This window comes from Pithys albifrons, chromosome 8 (assembly GCF_047495875.1).
Source record: "Pithys albifrons albifrons isolate INPA30051 chromosome 8, PitAlb_v1, whole genome shotgun sequence".
Lineage (NCBI taxonomy): Eukaryota > Metazoa > Chordata > Aves > Passeriformes > Thamnophilidae > Pithys > Pithys albifrons.
Window position 1 is genome coordinate 26,999,108 of NC_092465.1, and position 20,851 is coordinate 27,019,958.

The 20,851-nt window shown below is 41.2% G+C and overlaps 1 protein-coding gene across 1 annotated transcript; it reads right to left on the reverse strand.

Moving 5' to 3' along the window:
* Window positions 1-2,437: 2,437 nt before the first annotated feature.
* NDUFS1 (NADH:ubiquinone oxidoreductase core subunit S1) lies at window positions 2,438-20,762 on the reverse strand. Its single transcript, XM_071562776.1, has 19 exons — window positions 20,591-20,762; window positions 20,067-20,134; window positions 19,722-19,813; window positions 18,205-18,312; window positions 17,043-17,119; window positions 16,869-16,950; window positions 16,629-16,759; window positions 15,722-15,907; window positions 10,782-10,916; window positions 10,290-10,404; window positions 9,166-9,311; window positions 8,421-8,549; window positions 7,292-7,421; window positions 6,648-6,808; window positions 4,969-5,123; window positions 4,217-4,392; window positions 3,356-3,490; window positions 3,085-3,157; window positions 2,438-2,787 (listed from the first exon to the last, which is right to left on the reverse strand). Exons 2-19 carry the CDS (start codon window positions 20,128-20,130, stop codon window positions 2,696-2,698), a joined length of 2,187 nt encoding a protein of 728 aa, XP_071418877.1. The 5' UTR covers window positions 20,131-20,134; window positions 20,591-20,762; the 3' UTR covers window positions 2,438-2,695.
* Between the last annotated feature and the right edge of the window lie 89 nt (window positions 20,763-20,851).

Consider the following 20,851-nt stretch of genomic DNA (forward strand, 5'->3'; position numbering starts at 1 on the left):
TCTCCACTCCCCCCAACCACCTGCCAAAGACAAGACTACGGAAAGGGCAGGTTTAATCTGTCGTGTTTGGGGTTAATTGCCTTCACGCCAGAGCTGTGTTTACACGGTCTGTGTTCAGAGGATCCTTCCTGCCTAACCCCATCCCTCTCTCTCCTCACACACTCCTGGTCCCTGTCAGGCTGCCTGCGCAGGAGGAGCGACTGGAACAAGGGAGGTGAAGGAACTGGCGATGCACCCGGTGAGAAGTTCTGCGGGTTGGCCACCAGGTGGCACTCGGGGAGCTGCATCTCCGTCGGGTCCGGGCTCAGCTTTAAACTAAAGCTTAATGAAACCTCCACCCACCCCCAGCAGAGTCTGGGTAGGCGCGCTGAACGCTCAGGCAGTGAGTGCATCACCCAGCCCACCAGCCCTTACTTTCACAGTCAGCAATACTTGGAGTGTGTTCATCTCCATTATCCCAGCTCTTCATCGCTGCTTTCTCATAATTCTCTAATCTGAGGTTGCAGTTTCAGGACCACTAACTAGAAGTAGCACCAACTGTAAACTTCTAAATAAGCAGATGTAAATCGCATAAATAGCTCCACTTCAGTAATTTTTGTTCCAATATTCAGCCCATCCTATGTCACTTCCATCCCTCTGCAGACCCCTGCTATCCTTTCATCACTATCTGGGTCAAAGTCCACATGTACTGACTGTCCAGCCAGCAGAGAAAACAGAAGAGATAAGGCAAGGACTATATTATAAATTCAGCTGATAAAAATGCTAATTTAGATGTCTATTTACTATCTATTTTCCAACAGTCAAATTTGTAAACAGCCTTGTTATTACCAAGTTTGGCTGAAAAATTCTGAACTAGTTAAGTGGGAAAGAGGGTAGAATGAGACCAGGCAGCTCCACATGTACTTCTTACCCTTCTTGCCTTTCAAGATAAGGGCTGGACACTTTTTGAATAAGAATCTTTTATACAGACTGACTGAAGGATACAGAAAAACTACAAAGCATGCCAGAGCTCCCAGAGTTGATTAATACTAGAACATTTAAGGAAAAAAATATCTAAAGCCTTTGATCCTTTATAAATTCTGAAATGAAGTGACTTGTTGCACAGTTGAACTTCTCTGTTTGTACAACATGGATTTTCAGGGGAAAAAAAGAACCATTTTCATCCTAGCAGCCCAAGAACCAAATGTTTTTCTGAATAGAGGATTCTTTCTTCTTGAACGTTTTGGGATATGTCACATACATTTTTTATGTGCCAACAAACCCCTTCCCTTCCTAAAGAAGTAACATTGCACAAGGACAGTGTGAAGGTTTTATGCTGTACTTGGTCACTTACACAGTGATGGGGTCCTGTGAACTGCCACATTAAAAACAGACTGCAGTGTCCCTCAGTGTCTCACCAACAGGCATATGTGTACCTGTGAATAAAGTGAATAGTTGCCCTTTTTTTGTACCACCAAGAGAACTGACCCTATTGATAACTGGAGACAGCAGGTTGAGTAGAACAATGCCCAACATTTAAGAATTAGTTCATGTAAGCACTGTGATATACCAGGACAACCAGGAAGAGTTTTCTTCCTGGGCAGAAAGAAAACAATTTCTAAAACATTACTTGTTACTGAAAATTTTCAAGAATGGAAATAAAATTCTAAAGCTAAGGCTTCTACAGCAGTACTCCAATGCACTCAGTATTATTCTACCCCGAAAAATGTAGCTTTTCCTCATGCAAAATGAACACTGTCTTTTTTTAAATAATGAAGTTGGCAGTTACGGCTTTATGATACTGTTCCCATCTGCAGGATTCCTGGAAGGATTACTCTAAACCTTATTACACTAGAAGTCTCTTAAAGAGAAAGTTATCCTTGTTCCAAATTTATATTAATCACCATAGTAGAGAGATGCTGAATTAATTTTAAAGCTTAAAAAAAACCCCTCAATCAACCAACCAAAAAATATCAAACACAACCCCCTCCCCCACTTTGCTATAAAAGATCAGTGCACAGAGAAACTATTCTGCAACCTTTTCTGTATTTGAACTACTATAACGGTCTTTTATCTGTTGATTTTTAAAGCATGAGGAAGCTGTGTGAAGTCTTACTCTTTTTCACAACAACAAAATTATTACTTCCTCTCTGAGTGGTTTCTCAACTGAAATGGAATGGAGGAATATACAAATATCTGGAGCAGTGATAAGACTAAACACTGACATAAACCAGGTATGAGGGACAACGTGGTTTGAAAGTGCATTACAGAAATAGCATATTCACATTCTAATCAGGGCTTAAAATTAAGATACCTGGATACTCTGGAAGAAAGTTACAATCTAGTATTTTTGTCATGTAGACTTGTTCCTAGCAAATTGAGATTTACTGAGTTCAAGTAGCTGTAGCTTCCTGAATTCTTTTAATGGAAGAACCATGAGCTAGATGAATTACACAGGTATTGTTTGGTATCATAATTTATTTGTATACAGTTACCATGTATCCTGCCTCTGGGTACAGTAAGTTGAGTGCTGCGTGTTCTCTCAGACACAAGAACAGTCCTGTAATATTATGGGACTATTTGAAGTGATGAAAATGTGAATGAAGAAAAAGAACCCCAACAGCCTATCAAACAGATTTTGGAAAAAAAATTTATCAGTCACAGCGGTTAACTGCAACAAGTACTTGGATGGAGGTGGTAGCATTCTGATTAGTCTCTAGCAGATGGATGGCTCTTCTACTGCATGAGCACCTTCAACAACAGCTTTCACACACTTGGCCATTGTCTGGGATGCTCTACTGATGGAATCTGAAAAAAAAGAAATCCAAACACGTCAGTGTGTTGTAACTGTTATGTATACGCAGACACAATATAAAAGAAATTTAGTACAAGACTGGATACAAAGAATATAAATAAAATTGCTTAGTTGAAAATACAGTCTATGCTTTATGCAAATTCTAAATAATTTTACTGAAAAATTTTCTTAAAAAGACTCAAATCCTACCTCTCTTAGTGAAAAGCTTTAAATGCCTTTTAAGAATCTTACTGTAAAGCTAAGTGAAATATATTGCTGATTTCAGAATGGAAAGGCCACACTACACATACCTGTCATATAAAAGTCTTTTATTGTGAGCTGAGGTGGAACAAGAGGATCAGCAAGAAGCTGTTGCTTCACTAACTGTGGTGGAAAAGGAGAAGAAAGTAAGTTACCTTTATGACAGGAACATGCTACCAAAGCATTTGTTTAGGGGATTCTGAATTCAGTGTAGGTCAAAAAATGCTTGTTGTACTACACATGAAGAAGGACCATTTTTAAAAAAGCATCAAGATATGTTAACAGAACTAAACCACATCAAGATGCTTCTGTTTTGGTTACCTTTGACAATTCATTTGCCTGGTTGAAGTAGTTGGCCTCTTCCACATCATCATACCGAACCAGATTAGGTGATACTTCTTCTAAACGCTTCCGTATTTGATCAAGGTTCTCATACGGCAAGGTCATACCAGCCAACTGAGAGAGTCACAGAAAGAAATGCCATCAAGACTAGGGGTTTAATTCATAGTAGTTTAGATTACCAATCCATTAACATACCTAAAGTAAAATCAGGAAGAATCTACACTCCTGAAAACACAGGTAGTTAGAATGTACAATCTGAAGCAAAGTCACAATGTTCTTTTGGACTTTTGATGCCTACACAGGCAACACTTCCCCATGTTGAAAAAACAGGGTGTCCTGCTTGCTATACAAAGGAAAAAAAGAAGAGACAAGAAGTACTTTTCTCCGTCCATACAGATGTCACTTGTACTTTCCCAAGCTTACCACCAAATGAGATAAAAGTTGATGCAACTATCAATGCATCTTGTTCCCTGCAATTCGTAAGCACAAATTTGACCTTATGATACCAGATCCTGTCCTCAGAGTCCACACTGATTTTTTTCTAAAAAGCATCCTCCCCCCAGTTTGCTCTAAACCATTTCATGAAGACCTGCAGATCTGCAGACAAAGCTTCACACATGATGTACTCCAACAGCGTACAGCAGCTACAGTATTAGTGCTACCCTCAAAAAGGAAACACTATGATTTAACTCACAGAATTAACAAGGGATTCAATACAAAATGTTACTTTTTTTCAAACTACAGTCATGTATTTCCCTGAAAATGTACTTCTTTACAATGAAGAGCGTTTCCAAAAAGGAACTTAACCTCTCAGTATACAATTTATAACAGTAACAGTACCTCAGAGACAGCTCTAATAATTTTCCAGTCTTCCCTTGCCATCCCAGGAGGTGTTACTGCTACTCTTGTCTGCTGGGCCCTCCCCTCAGTATTCACGTATGTGGCCGCCTTCTCTGTATATGCTGCTCCCGGGAGAATAACATCAGCCATAGGAGCTCCCACATCTCCGTGATGCCCTAAATACATGGAAAGAGGAATCAGTACACAGCCATGTAAGACCTAAATAAATCAAAATAAATGCTTTACTAACACAATACAAAATTTCTGTGTTCCCAGAAAAAAAAAAGACATTTCTAAGTTTTGCTTAACCAGTAATATGAAGCCTGTTAGCCTGACTGCCCTGAGGCCTTACTTGCCAAATACTCGGGGGAGAATGAGTGGACTACAGGCAGGAGTAAATGGTTGTTCAGACTCTACAGTCACTCAGATCTGGGGGGCTCTTGGAACAAGCACTCTGAGTAAATGAAGAGATTATGTTTTGATAGAACAGCTGGAAACCAATGCTGGTTTGTCTGTGTGTTCTGAAGCTGTGCTCCAGAGGACCTATAGTGGTTTATGTTCCCTTAATGATCATCAACACTTTCCTATTTTTACCCAAGAAATGGGTAACCAGTATCTCAGTTATGCATTAGAAGTTCCATTTCTTGGGAGAAAACAAAGGCCAGAACTTCTCAAAGGGTTTTATGCCACTATTTAGGCTTCTTCTCCAGCTATTAAGGTAGCAGCATTTCTTATTTACATCTACTAATTACCTTGATAGATGATGAAACAATCCTTTGGCAAGTCTTGACGTGTTATACAACCTGCATCTGCTCCCAAGAGATACAACACTTTGGGAGGATTTTTCCTAATTGCCTCCACTCCTGGTTTGAAACCCAGGTCCAAAGCAGCTACCTGGCTTGCAACCCTGTAGGAACAAACACATTATGACTTCAGGTTATTTCAGAATTCTCCCTCTTCCATCAGAACAGACCGAACTTCTTTTTTTGACTAAATATTTTTAAGGGACTTAAGAGGTTCCTACTAGTCACAGGACAAACAAGAAGCACAAAGGCAGCTGAAATTTTTGACAGAGTATAGAGTTAGTTTTGCATTTTGACAAACTGATGCCATTTGAAGTTTTCATGATGAATCTCACCTATTTAAGATGGGATAGCAAAAATAAAGGCAGACATTCCAAGTCAGGGCCTAGTGGCTGGCAGCTCATTGGTGAACACTGATGCTCCAAAAGACATCTCAGCTATGAATTGAGCTCATCAAGCCTTTCATTTAGGGTACTCACGTGGAAGATGAAAGACCAGCTCTTGGAACACCAGCTACTCTAAATCATCAAAGACTTTAGACCACTATTTCATCACTATTCATTTATTCACATATAAAAATACTTTAAAAAGAATGAAATTCACATTTTCTGGCATTTTCTTTTCCAAAGAAAGTTTTGCATATCCTGCATAATCAGGTGCCAGACTTACAATTCCATTTAAAAGAAAAAAAAGATTCTCTCTGTAGAGTACAAATCTTCCAATGTAGCTCCTGTTTGTCTGACATAGACATCAGGGTTTCAATTAAGTTGCTTTTTTACACTTACGGTAGAACAGATGGTGCACCTTAAGTATGGAAGGCAGTAATATGAAAGACTTCCAAACCACACTTAAAAATGTATTATGAGTGTTCTTTAACTCAATGTTTTGATATTAAATATTTCAGTTTCAACAGCAGGATTTTATATTCAAGTTTCCTTCAGAGGACCAAGCCCTGCTCTTACTACACTGGTTGTGCACCAGTGAAGCTGCTTCTGGCAGAAGGACTTGGTGGAATCTGGAATGAAATGCCACTACATTTATTGAAATAATTTTTTATTTGCAGAGGTGGTCAGTTTGACAGTTGGGATTTCAGAAAGGGAGTGGTGAAGGACTGTCCAAGAGAAACTTGCATAGTAAAAGGATTAACATCCCAATAGACTGAATAACTAAGATCAAAAGCTCTAAAATGAAAATCTTTGAAGCTGTTCTATCAACTGTTTAGTTAAGAAACTGCAGAGTAAAAGGAATATTAAAAGAAACCATATTATTTAAATACTCTTGCCAGTTTTTTCTTCCTTTAGATAAAATGCAGTAATTTAGCAAGTGACATTGGTCTGCTGTGCATCCTGCAGAGAACTGTGGTAGATGTTATTAAGCTCTCTTGTACCTCTAAATTGAAACTTTAAATTCTACATGTGAACATAGCAGATTAATAAAATCTCATGGAGTTGGCCAGGTCAAAGAACCCATTTTTATTAAAAAGTTTCTGCTGGTTTGTACTATTCCCTACAGGTTTAGCCTGATAAGCCACTTGTGTGTACACAAAGAAATCTGCACACATACATTGTGGTAACTTGTGCAGGCCCAATGTGAAAGAAAGCTGCTCCCAAAAAGGTTTCAAAGCAAACCTGTGGAGGATGTTCATGACTTTCCAATCCAAACCAACACCGCTCTTCGTCCTGGCATTTTGTGCAATGGTGGAGACAGCAGCATGGATAGCGGCTCCATCGCTGCGCTGCAGCGCCGCACTGCCCACCACCACCATGGGCTTCTTGGCCTGGTTGAGGACCTGGGCAAGTAAAGAATCAGGAAATTCATTCCACAGCTATGAAGACAATTCTTGCTGCAGATAATGTAATAGATCCCAGAATTTCTCCATAAGTCTTCCATGCAAAGCTACAATTCCAAAATGGTCATTTTTTAATTTAGAGATAAAGTTAAGAGAAACTGCTAGAAGGAGTAACTACCACATCAATGTAGAACTATTCTTCATAACCAGGCATGTAAGTGGAAACAGCAGCACCTCAAACAGCCTGTCTTACATCAAGAAATATTCAAGGAGTTTCCACAGTGCAAAGTTTTACACACCTGAATATATTCAACAGTGTACACACACTTGGGGCACACTAATCATTACCTCATCTCTGTATTTGATTAAAAGCAAATAACCCTATATACAACATGTAACTTTTCTTCCATTCTGTTTCTGGGGAATTCGACTGTTACTCTATACACATGGAATTTAACATCACACTCTTTGAGTTGTGTGTACCTTGGAGAATGCATGTTTGCCAGAAGCAAGGTCCTGGAGTATCTGTGGGGACTCTCCTAGATGATTGTATGTGTAAGTCAAATTCACAGGAGAGCCAACAAGGGCCACTTGCAAGTCATTGTGAAGCCAGCTGAAAACACAGCAAACATTTTATAAAAATTAAAGAAATACACAGTTTTACTCAACCAAACCCATTAATTATAATTTTAGCAATAACTTGAAACAGGACTTCAAAGGAGTTTAAACTGCATTCATTCCTTTGGTAGCACACAGCTTAGCAGCATTCTGACTGTTAAGCAAGCCTAAAGTTTTTTTAGGAGAAGTATTTCTCTACATACATCCCAGAACCAGTACAACAACACACCTTCCATGACAAGTTTGTAACTCAATTCCCTAATCCCCTCAAACTTCTGCCAATTCAATTTTAGAAATCCACTTATTTCTTATATAAACAGAGAAAAATTGAGCTGGTTAGAAATTTTTTCTTTTTTGCAGCTTCTCATAGCACAGACTTATAAAAACTATATGAATCATACACATTCATAAATTTCATTGCATTTTCTCCTCTCAAAATTGTAAAGCCACTATTGTTTACAATTATGTCTTTTTGAAGATCCCAGCATTAAGAAGGACAGGGCTTTTATAAACCTCATTTATCTCATACTGATTTACCTTATTAAAGCTGAATTAGCTATGCTCAAAAGTTTGGGAAAGCCACACTACTTGCCAAAGAAAACATTAAGCTTGAATGACTGCTTCTAAGCTCAGCACATCCGGTTTGTTATAGCAATACAAAAAGCAGCAAACTGATGCTGGAAATAAATCTTTAAGGAATATTCTTTAAGAAACCTCTATGAAACAGAAAATCTGAGGTGTCTGTGTAACATAACAAAGGAATAAATGTCTGAGTAGATGAACTTAATGTAAAATGTCAAATTGAGAATGAACTAATTCTACACTACAGGGAGAAAAGACACCCTTTTTCCACCATTCCCTTTACTGAAAGGTGAACTAAATCCAAAGAGCCCATCTGAATGAATGCTCTCAAGTGACTGCCTGCAGCTCCAACCGAGCACTGTCTCAAATCCAGATGGAGTCACACGCTTATTCACCACCAAGGAATACAAACCTCTTTCGAATTCTGGCATTAAAAAGTGGTGCCTCAAAGCGTGGATTGGTGCCAACCAGAAGTAGGACATCTGCCTCCTCCACTCCAGCAATCTTAGTATTAAGCAGGTAGTTAGAACGTAAATCTGTGCTATAACAAAAAGATGTAAGGAAGAGGATGAGAATTCAGTAAAGGGAAGGAATGAAGCTATAGTAAAGACTGTAGATGCTCAAAATATTTTTTCATCTCAGGAAAAGAAAGGGAAAGAAGAGATTTCTCAATCCAAATTACTAACCCAAATAAGATGTGTTTTACTCTTCCATGAGTATCACAGACAGCAAGACATTAAAAGAATTCCAATGTGGCTATCTTGTACACTTTTAGTTACTGACAGCCTTCACTAACTTAATCTGTTTCACAGTTTACAAGGTCAAAATTGTACTATAGTTTCCACAACACAATCAGAAATGGACAAAATTATCCAACTTACAACAGAGTGCAATTGGCTTTCAGTAGCTGTTAGACTGCACTATCAGTACATAACAGTACAACTTACAGTGTGTAACTCTTGCCATAGTAGAGACTATGTATCAACTCACAACCAATAAACACTCTCTATAAGCGAGTATTGTAAATTCAAACAAATCCTGCTAATGCATCAGCAGTTGCTATCCTTGGTCATTTCAGAATCTTGCCAAGAGATGATCTGCAAACTAAAAAGTTTATTAACAGACTAACTGCAGACAGACTTTGCCTGTACTCTTACCCAGCTCCAGCAGTAGGGAAGACCTCTTCAGTGCAGAGTGTATCACAATTTACTCTGTTCAGAAGGTCTTTCAGAGCTATCAGGGCTTCTGCATCCACCAGCCCTCCTACAATTGCTGCTACTTCCTTACCTTCAACTGCCTGAAGCTGGAGAGAAAGTATAAATAAATGAAGGAAACCACTGAAACAAATTTTCATTTAACCCAGACAAATATTTGTTGTTAGGATGTGGCAAGCAACCACTGGCCTAGAACAGCACAAACTCATCAGCAGTGACTGACTCCTGCCAGGCAGCAAGTCCAGCTCCTTCACAACTCATGATAAGCAAAGAACAGCTCTCTGTATTCTATGCAGGTCTCTCCCCCTTGAGTTATCACTCAGATGTGGCTAATTCTCATTTGATGAGGTGAGCAGAGGAAGACTGGCACAAGCTTGTATTTTAATGAAGCCACAGTGCAGACAGAATACAAACTTCTGAAACACAATCTCAGGTAGCGAATTTAACTGAAAAGGTATTATCTGAGAAGCAATAGCTTTCAGAACAAACCCTGCTACTTTAGCACAGGCAAAAACATCCTTGAGGAAAGTTCAATTACAGTTATTCAATTCTACTTCACCCACATAAAATTTTTAATCAAAAACCAGAGCAGTCATGCAGCACTTCATTTGAGCTGCAGAATCAATCACCACACAGAGAAAGCACTGAGGAAAGCACAATTCAGATATAAGTAATACAGATTTAATGACTTTGATGGCAAAAGTGGTGATAGCACAGTTTAAATAAATTTTAAAATGTCTTCAGATAGAGTATTCATGAAAGTTGTTTCCTCCTAAATTTCTGAAGAAACAGTTTACTTTCCTATTTAAATAAAAGTAATTTCTCTCCCAATGCTCCAAATGAAATCATGGTAACACAAAGTTCTTTAGAAGGTCCAATCCATGAAACAGGAAATAATAGTCAAAATAAGAAATTTAAGTGGAAACGTAATGGATTAGAAGTCAAATGCTCCCCTCTAACCTTAAAGGAAAAATCCCTTTTTGTATAACTAGCTTGACATTAACAATAGTAGTGCATCCAGCTTTGGAAATTAATTTTACACTACCTATGTTGAAAATTGTTCTTACCACACCAGCAACACGAGTTAGTACATCCTCCCATGAGGCATGAACAAATAGTCCTTTCTCATTTTTGATCATGGGCTGAGTAAGTCTCTGACGCTTCAGACCATCATAAGCAAACCTAAGTAAATACCATGAATATTACTTAAGAGCAAAGACAATTGTGTATATTAAAGACATTCTGTGACAAAGTTTTCTAATAATTGCAAGCTGCTAGAAAAAAAAAAGAAATATTTCTCTTGAAAGTTTAACTTTTCCTTCTAAAAACACATGCAAAAAGTTACTGTGAAAAAAAGCAACAAAAATCAGAACATTAGAAAACCCAGTAACTTCAGTTATAGATTAAAAAAATATTTTACCATTTATTCTTCATTATTGCTTTACAATATTAACAGCTGAATTCAGTAGTCAGCGCTACTGTCCACATTTCTGGGTCTGCAAAGTGTGCCTTTAATGCTTGCATAAACACATATGTGGGTACAAGCACCTCCCACACACCTTGTTTTGTCAGATATCCATTCCTCATTGATATCTTCATGCAGCCTTGGCAAAATTCTCATCACTTCTCCAGTTCTCGTGCTCACTACAATGTTGCTTCCAACTGCGTCAAGAACATCAATTGACTCTACCTTCCTGTTTAGAAGAACAAATAAACCATTTGTAGTTTTTCATATAAAAGCAGGAACAGTGTCTTAGTTTTGGCATGAACAGAAGTAATTTTCTTCCTACTAGCTGGTATAGTGCTGTATTTTGGATTTAGACAATATCGTTGATAACAAAGGGATGTTTTAGTTGCTGCTAAGCAGTATTTGCACCAAAGCAAGGACTTCTCAGCTTCTCACCTTGCCCCAGCAGGAAGGAGGTTGGAGGGCACAAGAAGCTGGGGGACACACAGCCAGGACAGGTGACCCCAGCTGGCCAAAGGGTTGTGCCATGCCACACAGAGTCAAGCTCAGTATCTAAATGAGGGGGAAGTCTACCCAGGGGCTGCTGCTCAGGCACTGGGTGGACATTGGCCGGCAGGGGATGAGCAATTGCATTGTGTACTCTTTTATCACTATTATCACAATTTTCTTTTTCAGTCCCATTAAAATGTCTTTATCTCAGCCCACAAATTTTACTTTTTTGCCCCCAACTTACTGCCCTATCCTATGGGGCAAGGGGGAGCTGAAGTGAGCAAGCAGCTGTGTGGTGTTTATAGCTGCCTGCTGGGTTAAACCACAAGAAGTCCTTTAAAGCACCCAGTGTGGGGCATGAAGGGTTAACAACAGGCCTGACCAGAGCGTGTTGAATGAAATTTGTTACAAGCATTCATTGTATTAGTTTAAGAGTCACTGGTCTCAGAGTTGCTGCAGACATCCTGAGCTATGCTCACACCTTACTGCATGAGTATGTTCCCTGTTTGCTGTTTATGATCTCTGGAAGGTGGGTTAAGGGTATAATTCTGTCATGCTGTGTAACACTGGTTTAAGATATGACAAAATTTCTGGTAGTGAGACCGATCCGGTGTTTGTGCTCAGCATCGTTGGCACCTCCGTGCCCCGGGAGCCACCCCGTGGACACCGTTAGTAATTGCACCCTTCACCTTCTCGGAGAGCCAATCTATGGGCAGAAACCTTCCTCCACCCTCCCCTTCTCCTCCAGACTAATTTCAATAGCTCTTGAGTATTTTGACTGTCCTTGGGACGTTTCAACCAGCATGTTCATATGTTCGAGGTCTGTCTGGATAAGGGTTACCCTGGTCTAGTGATAGGTAGCCCTGCCCATGGCAAGGGGGGCGGGTTGTGACAGATAATCTTTAAGGTCTATTCCAAACCCTGAACATTCTATGATGTCTCCTGAATGTGTTTCAGTCTTACTTAGGGTTAAATGACTACTTAAGAATATCACCTAGACATCTGCCCTGAGGCTGGAGAGTTATAAGTGACATGGTATGTGGGATAACATGGGAAAGTATCTAGGGCAGTGGGCACCTCCAACATTTTGGAATTTCACCCCTGAACAAGTGCAGAATCCTGAAAAACTAGTGAAACGTTTGGAAACAGTATGCTGTCAGCCCGGCAATTCCAGAGACACACAAATTACTGCAACGTGCTGTGACCTAGTCCAGATCCACTGAGTTGTGTTCAGTACTACTGGGTATCCACAGGAGGAAAAGGCTGCAGGATCTGATGACAGTGTCAGGCACTGCTGCTGCACCAACCCCCACAACAGGCACTGTGGCTACACTGAAGAACCACCCCGTGCCAGTATCAGTCACCTCAATCCACAAGTAGTATCAGAAGTGGAAGTCGGCTCGTTTAGTAAGGGGATCAAGGAGCATCTTCTAAGGGAGAGCAGGAGGAAACAGTGGACAGGGCAGACTCCTTCAAAGCAGGGCCATCGTGAGAACAGGAGGAGGAAGAGAAGCAGCCAGAAAGAACTGATAAAGAAGGTGCTAAACACGTGATCCCCATCCCTGAGTGAGATGCAAGATATGTGAAAAGACTTCAGTCATTATACAGGCAAGAATTTTGTCTCCTGGCAGCTTTCAGTGTAGGGATAACTGGGCCAATGGTCTGGAATTACAGGTTAAAGAAGCCAAGCATCTGGGATCGCTTTCTAGCAAAGGGGCATTGACAGAGCAATTGGAAAAGGGGCACAAGTCCTCACCCTCTGGAGGTTACTCCTGTCAAGGGTATCCCTTCAAGGAAGGTGTTGTATGTCACCTAGACAAGTGGACCATCAGAGAGTATCCAGTACCTGAGGGAGTTAGCCATACTGGAGGTCATTTAAGAAGACCTGAACAACAAGAAGGTAGCCAAATATCCTGCTGAAGTCAGGTACATGTGACCCATGTGGCAGAAGTTTGTATGGGCTACACCATCATTGTATATCAACTCGCTGGCATTACTGACCCGCAGAGATGGAGAGGCACAAAGGGAGGATGAACTGGCTGCCTACTCTGGCAATACAGTCTCTCTCTTCCTGTCTCATCTCGGCTGTGGAGAAATCAGTCCAGAAACTCAAAGAGGACAGATCCTTCTCCTCACTCGTACCTCACCTATTCAGAGTTAAGCGTTCTGCTACTCAAGAGAGAGGATGTAGTGGGTATATAAACCACCCTGTGGTTTTACCCTGTGTCTAAACCACCCTCTGCATGACCACAGAGAGGACATGAGGAAGGAAAATGACAGCCTAGTGTCACAGGTATGTGAGCTTTAAGGATAAACAATCACAAATGTTCTTCCAGGAAAACTACTGCTCCAGTGGACAGTTACTCTGACAAAGCAAAAGGGCTGATCTTATATCTCATCTTGATGAAGGGATCTCTGATTCAGATTTGCAAAAAATGAGTAGCAAATACTACGACCAGGACTAGAGGGACACTGCATCCAGCTAGATAGAGGAATGGAACAACCAAAGTAACTAATCTGTGTGGATCCAGTGGCCTGGCACAGTAACTACCACAGCCTGAATGAAGTCACATCACTGCCAAGTGCTGCTGTGCCAGAAATGCTAGAACTTCAATATGAACTGGAGTCAGAGGCAGCCCAGGAATATGCCCCAACTGATACCATGAATGTGTTTTCCTCAAGCCCTCTGGCGCCACAACCTGCTTTCACTTGGAGAGGCATCCAGTACACCAGGAATTGACTGCCCCAGGCATGGGAACGGAGCCCTAACATCTGGCATGGACTGATCTGGATGGCACTGGAACAGGGTGAACCTCTGGAGAACCTGCAATACATTAGTGGCATCACCATGTAGGGCAACAGAGCAGAAGCAGGTTTTTGAGAAGGTGAACAAAATAATAAAAATCCTTCTGAAAGCCAGTTTTGCCATAAAACAAAGTAAGGTCAAGAGACCTGCACAGGAGATCCAGCTTTTAGGAATAAAATGGCAAAACAGATGTCATCAAAACCCAATGGATGTGCTCAACAAAGTAACAGCTATGTCTCTACTGATTAGCAAAAAAGAAAACACAAGCTTTCTCAGTTACTACAGGTTTTTAGGGAATGCAGTCTCACTGAAAGCCCTCTCTATAAAGTGACCCAGAAGACAAATGATTTTAAATGGGGCCCTAAGCAATGATAACCCTTTGAACAAAATAGAGTAGCCCTTGGGCCAATCCAAGCAACACAAGATGTTAAAAACATGCTCTATACTGCAGCCAGGGAGAACAGCTCTGCCTCTGGGCAGAGAGCACCAGGGGAGACTCAAGGTCACCCCTACAGTTTTGGAGTTGTGGACAGAGAGGATCCAGGGCCTGCTATACTCCAACTGAAAAAGCAATGTTGGCAGCACATGAAGGGGTTGGAGCTGCCTCAGAAGTGACTGGTACTGAGCACAGCTCCTCCTGGCACTCTGACTGCTGGTGTGGGGCTGGATGTCCTCTCTACACTCCATGCAGCATCAGCTGTACAATGGTAAGTGAGTCACACTGATCAACAGGGTTGAATAGAAACCCCCAGTTACCAAGGAATTTTGGAAGTGATCATGAAGTGGCCAGGCAAAGATTTCAGAATATTGTCAGAGAAGGAGGTGACATGTGCTGAAGAAGCTCCACTCTAACGAATGAGCAGGAAACGAGAAGCAATGTGAGCAGTTCACTGGTGGAAAGCTGCCATGGAGCCTCCCACAAGCCACAGAAATTGCTGAAGGACAAGGTGAATTGAGTCAGTTTGCAGAGGTGAAAGCATCCACTGCCTCCTGGGCGATGGCAAATGCTCTCCAGGGATGGCTGCAGCAATGGAAGCAGAACAACTGACAGTGCAGGGGAAAAACCAGCTGGGCTGCTGAACTCTGGCAAGATATTGTTGCTCAGGTAGAGAACTTGGGTGTAAAGGTACATCACATAGATGTGCATGTACCCAGGAGCTGGGTCACTGAAGACCATCAGAACAACCAGCAGGTGGATCAGTTTGCTAAGATGGAAGTGGCTCAAGTGGATCTGCACTGGCAACATGAGGGTGCATTATTTATAGCCCAATGGATGTACTGACTGCATAATAAACAAAATAACAAAAAGTGTTGTACGTTTAGCCTTAGATACACATATAAGTGCTTAATTTCACAAGATATTTAAAATAATATCCTGAACTATTACTGAATTAATGAATTGGAATTTTCTTTTACTAAGCAATCAGTACAACTTACAAGTCCAAAACATTTTAGGGTAAAAATACAGGAAGGATAGTCTACAAACTATAGCATTCTTCCTTTTCTTGAAAAAGCTGTAAATAACAGAATTCCTGGTAAGAATCAGTCTATGGAAAAGTCTACAACAAAAACACAGAAAATAAAAATGAGAGTTCTATCCATTTATGGTTTTGGTCCATCTATAATACCAAGGTTTTACCTTGGTATCATAGATAGACATATACTAAGATAAACTGTACAACAATAGAGAAAGCTCTTGTCTTTAGGATGAGTTCCCTTAGGATAAGAATACCTACCTTGTCTCCCATGGGCGTGCAGTAAAGGCATATGGCTTGGAGGTAAGAGCACCAACTGGGCAGATGTCAATAATATTTCCTGATAACTCAGACATGAACATTTTTTCAACGTAAGTACCAACTTGCATATCATTTCCTCTTCCGGTTGTTCCCAAGTCATCTACCCCTGCAACCTCACTAGCAAACCTGGTAGGTGCACAAAGGAGGAGAAACAAATATGCAATGTACAACAGCAACATGGAACATTTCTTAGCCCTCATCTCATTTTCTTAAGATCAAATATTAGCCTTAGTTCATATACCTGAAAGAAGAAAACAATTCTTTAGATGCATTAGCCAGCACCATCACATGCAGGACCACACATCTGCAGAACTTCATCAGACAGGGCTGCAAAACTAGGGGGAGTTGTATCAAAAACCAGAGCAGTTCAGTACTCACTGAATTTCACAAACTGTTTCAAAAACATTAGTCCTAACACGTTCCTTCTAGAACTAGTTGGGTACATTGTATTCTTTTCCATCTGGCTCAGCTTGGCTGGTACTGCATTTCAGGACCACAGAACAGCATAAATATAGTTACCAGAGACTACCAAGAATAAATAAATCTTAACAACTGTGGCTAAGGAAGTCATATATCCATTCTGGCACTAACACCATGGGATGACTTCTGCCCTGTGGAATTCTGATTTCACTTTCATGTTTTGGCCTTCCCTATTTCCCTTATGACAGCTGTCTGGTGGCTCCAGCTCCAGCTATCAGGCACTACCAGAAATAAAATTCTAAAGTACAGTCAGAAAAGAAATTAAAAAACCCCCTGACTACCCCTCATGGTGTTTGTTTCACCAGTAACAAACTGATACAAATACGCCTGCTCAGTACTGTCTCCAGTGAAAAACAAAGGACATTACCTGATGCATCGAGTGCACTGTATACACCGAGTCATGATTGTTTTGACTAACGGGCCAATGTTCTTGTCCTCCACAGCACGTTTGCCCTCTCTAAATCTGCTCCTATCACTGCCAAACATCATTGATTGATCCTAGAACAGACAACAGAAAACAGACACATCCAGGCTGCTGGAAAGCACCATTTCACCCAAGATAAGAGTATTAATATGCAAGTCTATATAATTTAATTCGATGTTTTACCTGCAGGTCACATTCTCCACCCTGATCACAGATAGGACAGTCCAATGGGTGATTTGCCAGCAGGAACTCCATTACACCCTCTCTGTTAGGTTCAGAAAATGAAGTTACTGCCAACTTTACATCATTTAGCAGGTAGTACAACTACTCAGCTAAAGGGGGCTACAAGAAAGGTACCTTGCTTTCCTGGACTTCTCGGAGTTTGTCAGTATGTTCCAGCCCTTCATAACTGGCATGGCACAAGCAGCAACTGGCTGCAATCATCATAAAAAGTGAGCATGAGCACAACATTATTTCTTCTCAGCATAGGCACAAATGGCAAACTCTTTCCCCCCACTTCTTACACAGATATCTGTTATTAATTTACCATGTTGTAGAAATAAAGAGGTCTGCAAGAAAAGTGATTAGAAATTAATAATCTGCTATATAAAAAGGTCAAATTAGTTATGATTTATTTAGAGTTGAAAATTTTACCCTTTTGGTTTCCAATTCAAGTAGTTACAGCAATAAGAATGCCAGTTGCAATAGATATATGACAAAGAGCTTCAGCAGATATCTGGAAAACCTCTAGGACTGAATGTATCAAAGTATGAATCATTTACAAGACATTTATTTGCACAAATCCTGTATAAAAAGACTTAAAAAAAATTCCTCTCAGGATTACTGCAAAATTAAGAAAAACTTTTGCTGAGTAAATGAATCCCTCCTACTCTTCAATCACATCATTGCTTCCGTCTTTAGTGATAACCCATTTCCAGAGACACAAAGCTCAAGCTATGGAATTGAAGTTGGGGTGAGCTAAAAAATTTGATGTGTGAATACAAGTGTGTAATCCAAGACTGAACTCCAAACAAATGCCTCAATTGTGTGCACAAATTTCTTAATAGCACTGAGTAAAGTGTTCAGTCCTGAAATCAACTAATATTTCACAAGGGGTATCAATGCATTCAAATATAAACAACTAAATAACTGCAATCTCTGCTTAGGTAGAACAAACCTGCAGACCTGAATCCAGCCAAATTCATACAGTATCTGAAGTTTACTATTCATGTGGTAACATCTGAAAACATGTGGCTGAAGCCTGAATTACAAAGCATAAAGATACATCTGACTGCAAATGCACAGACATCAAATGCTCCTGGACAAATTATCTTGTCCAGGCAAAATAATCCTTTGATCCACAGGCAATCACTGCAGCCCGGTGGGGAGATGAGGAAAAACTGCAGCAGAATGACAAAAATTCATGTGCTAATCATAGTACAAACAATTATTTACAAGGGTTAAACTAGGCCCTAAAGCACAGCAAAAAACTGCAATTCCTATGAAACACAAACAATACCTTTGGAGCTTTCTCTATTTCCACAAGACACATCCTACAGTTTCCAGCAACGGAGAGACGATCGTGGTAACAAAAACGAGGTATCTGAACTCCAGCCTTTTCACAGGCCTATAGGAAAGAAAAAACAAAGGAAAATTATCTTAGTTAGACCTTTCAGTTCCACCTCAGAACACATTATGCAACTTTTCACAGAATAACACTGTTAGTGGTCAGGAATATAGTGCATTCAACTTTTTATTTTGAGAAGTGATCATGAATAAAAAATTGTCATGAAGCAGAAAAATGTCAGCATATCAATTGCAAATATATTTTTCCAACTTTTGTAAGTGATTGAGGAAATGAGACCTGACCTCTCTCACTCTTTCCCATAATAGAGGGACTTCTCTCTAACAGATAGGACACTGGCAATACAAATAACTTAAGAACACATACACTCCGTAAAGAAAAGTGCATCAAAATAAAAACTGAAAAATATAAAGGTAACAAGGGTTATAATGATTTCTGCAAAATCAACAACATGGATATTCTCTGCAAAGGTACTTAAGCACAGTCAATCTTCAACTTCAGCAGATCCCCAAACTCAAAGAAACATTCTTTGATGACAGGACAGAAGGTCAGACAGGAGGACACAGAGAACAGGTAAGTACAGCCTTTCCTACATGAGAACCCCACAGCTTGGATCTCTGCTACAGCACTAACTATGCCTGCCAGAAATACCAACAAACTCAAGAACTCAATGAAAAAGGACAAGATCTAATTTTTCTGACAATTTCTACCAAAAAAAAATCATGTTAGCAAAACTGGAAAGCTAATTAAAAAAAAAGCTTTTAGGAAAACTTTACACCCCTGGTAGGTGCATTCTAATGCCTGAATAAATTAGTAATTTGTATTCAAAGAATGAGGGCTATATCTTGAAACAAACTATATACTACAATGTTCTGTCTCATTATATCACATCCCCATTTAATGCTTCTTTAAAAGAAGCTGGATGGGAAAAAGTTCTACTTGAAATTTTAGCTTGAAAAGCAACAATGCTGAGTACAGGCTAGGAAAACCAGGTTCCTTTTCTTCCCACACCAAAAATAATAAAATTAGCTAAGGATCAGCACTCTGAATCACCAGAACTAATAACTAAAGAGACAATCCCTCATTTACCCAAAACAGCTCTGTAACAAGATACAAAATTAACAGGTTCTGAAAGACTATGAGGTGTTCAGAGTGTTCAGAGATAAATTCTGGTTAAAACTCTATCAATTGGTTATTGCTCTGCATAAATTTTTGCAGCTGGGATCGATGCTGCATGCATCTTCCTTCAGGCAACCATGGCAGATTTTAGTTTTTCAAACACTGAGTTCCCCAGTGGATTTCTGTCATATGAAGGTGCATCACAGTCAGTGAAAACACTCCTAAACAATTGCAAGAAACAATGTAAATGTGGGGATTTTTTGCTTTATAGAACACACTGACAAGGAGTAAGATGGGGAGTCCAGGAAAATTCAGAATGTCATTCCCCACACCTGAAGTACTGTGGTTCCAGGGTTCACCAACACAGGATGGCCATCCACAAACACCTCTATTTGGTTGCTGGCTGCTGTTGCAGTTGTACGCCCTGAAGGACACGGAAACAGAAAACAAAAACAAACTTCCAGTTACTGTTAGATGCAAACCATCGGACCCCACACTCCTTGGCTCACATTTATAGAGTCCTGAGAGAACCTCATTTCTAGAAATAGCACAACACAGAATTCCTTAGCTGCAAATGAAGTATGCCTGTGTGCCCTTCAGTAAGTGAACTGGACATACATTAAGGCACACACGTATGTTTATCACCACAGACACATGTATAAACTACAGACACTTACCGCATATTTTGGAGGACTGGGTGACCCCAGCTAAGGTCCTGGGGACAGCAAGCAGTCGAAGCATGGTGCTTTGGTAAGAGAGAAAACAGCACTGTTTTTATCAGTTCAAATGTTTGCTGACGAGTTTTAAACAGACACAGAAAAAACTTTAATATACCAGGTGCAAGAAGGTACGTGTGCACCAATAGGTGCAGTTACAGCAGAATAAGTTACGTCCTTCAAACGCAAGATACGAAAATCAAACCATCACACACACGAATGGCCCGGAGCGGCCTGTCCGCCCGCAGCGGAGCCCCGGCCCCACCGCCCCACGGGCCGGACGGCGCAGCCCGGCGGGACGGGCCCGCTGTCACCGTCCCCAGGGCCCCGGGCCCGGCCGGCGGCACCGCGGCCCGGCGCGGGGGTCACCTTGGAGGCGTCTCCGCCGCCGCCCATCCCACCAAGGGCACCGGGAGCAGTGGCGGGAGGAGCTGCCGGGAGGGCGGCCCAGCCCGCGGACTCCGCGCCGGCGGCACCGCCGTTACCTGGCGCGGGACGGGCGCGGAGCCGCGGGACGGGCTGCGCTCCGCTCGGCCTCGGTGGCGGCCTCGGGCCCTTCCGCCGCTGCCGCCCCCTTCGGCAACCTCCAGAGCCCCCTTCGGCAATCTCCGGCGCGGGCCGTGAGTGTTCGGCAATCTCCGGCGCGAACACCTTCGGGGATTTCCGACAGATTTTCGGCGCAACTCGGCAATTTCCGCCGCTACCGCAGCGCCTTCTCGGCCACCGTCCTGCGCTCGGCAATTCCC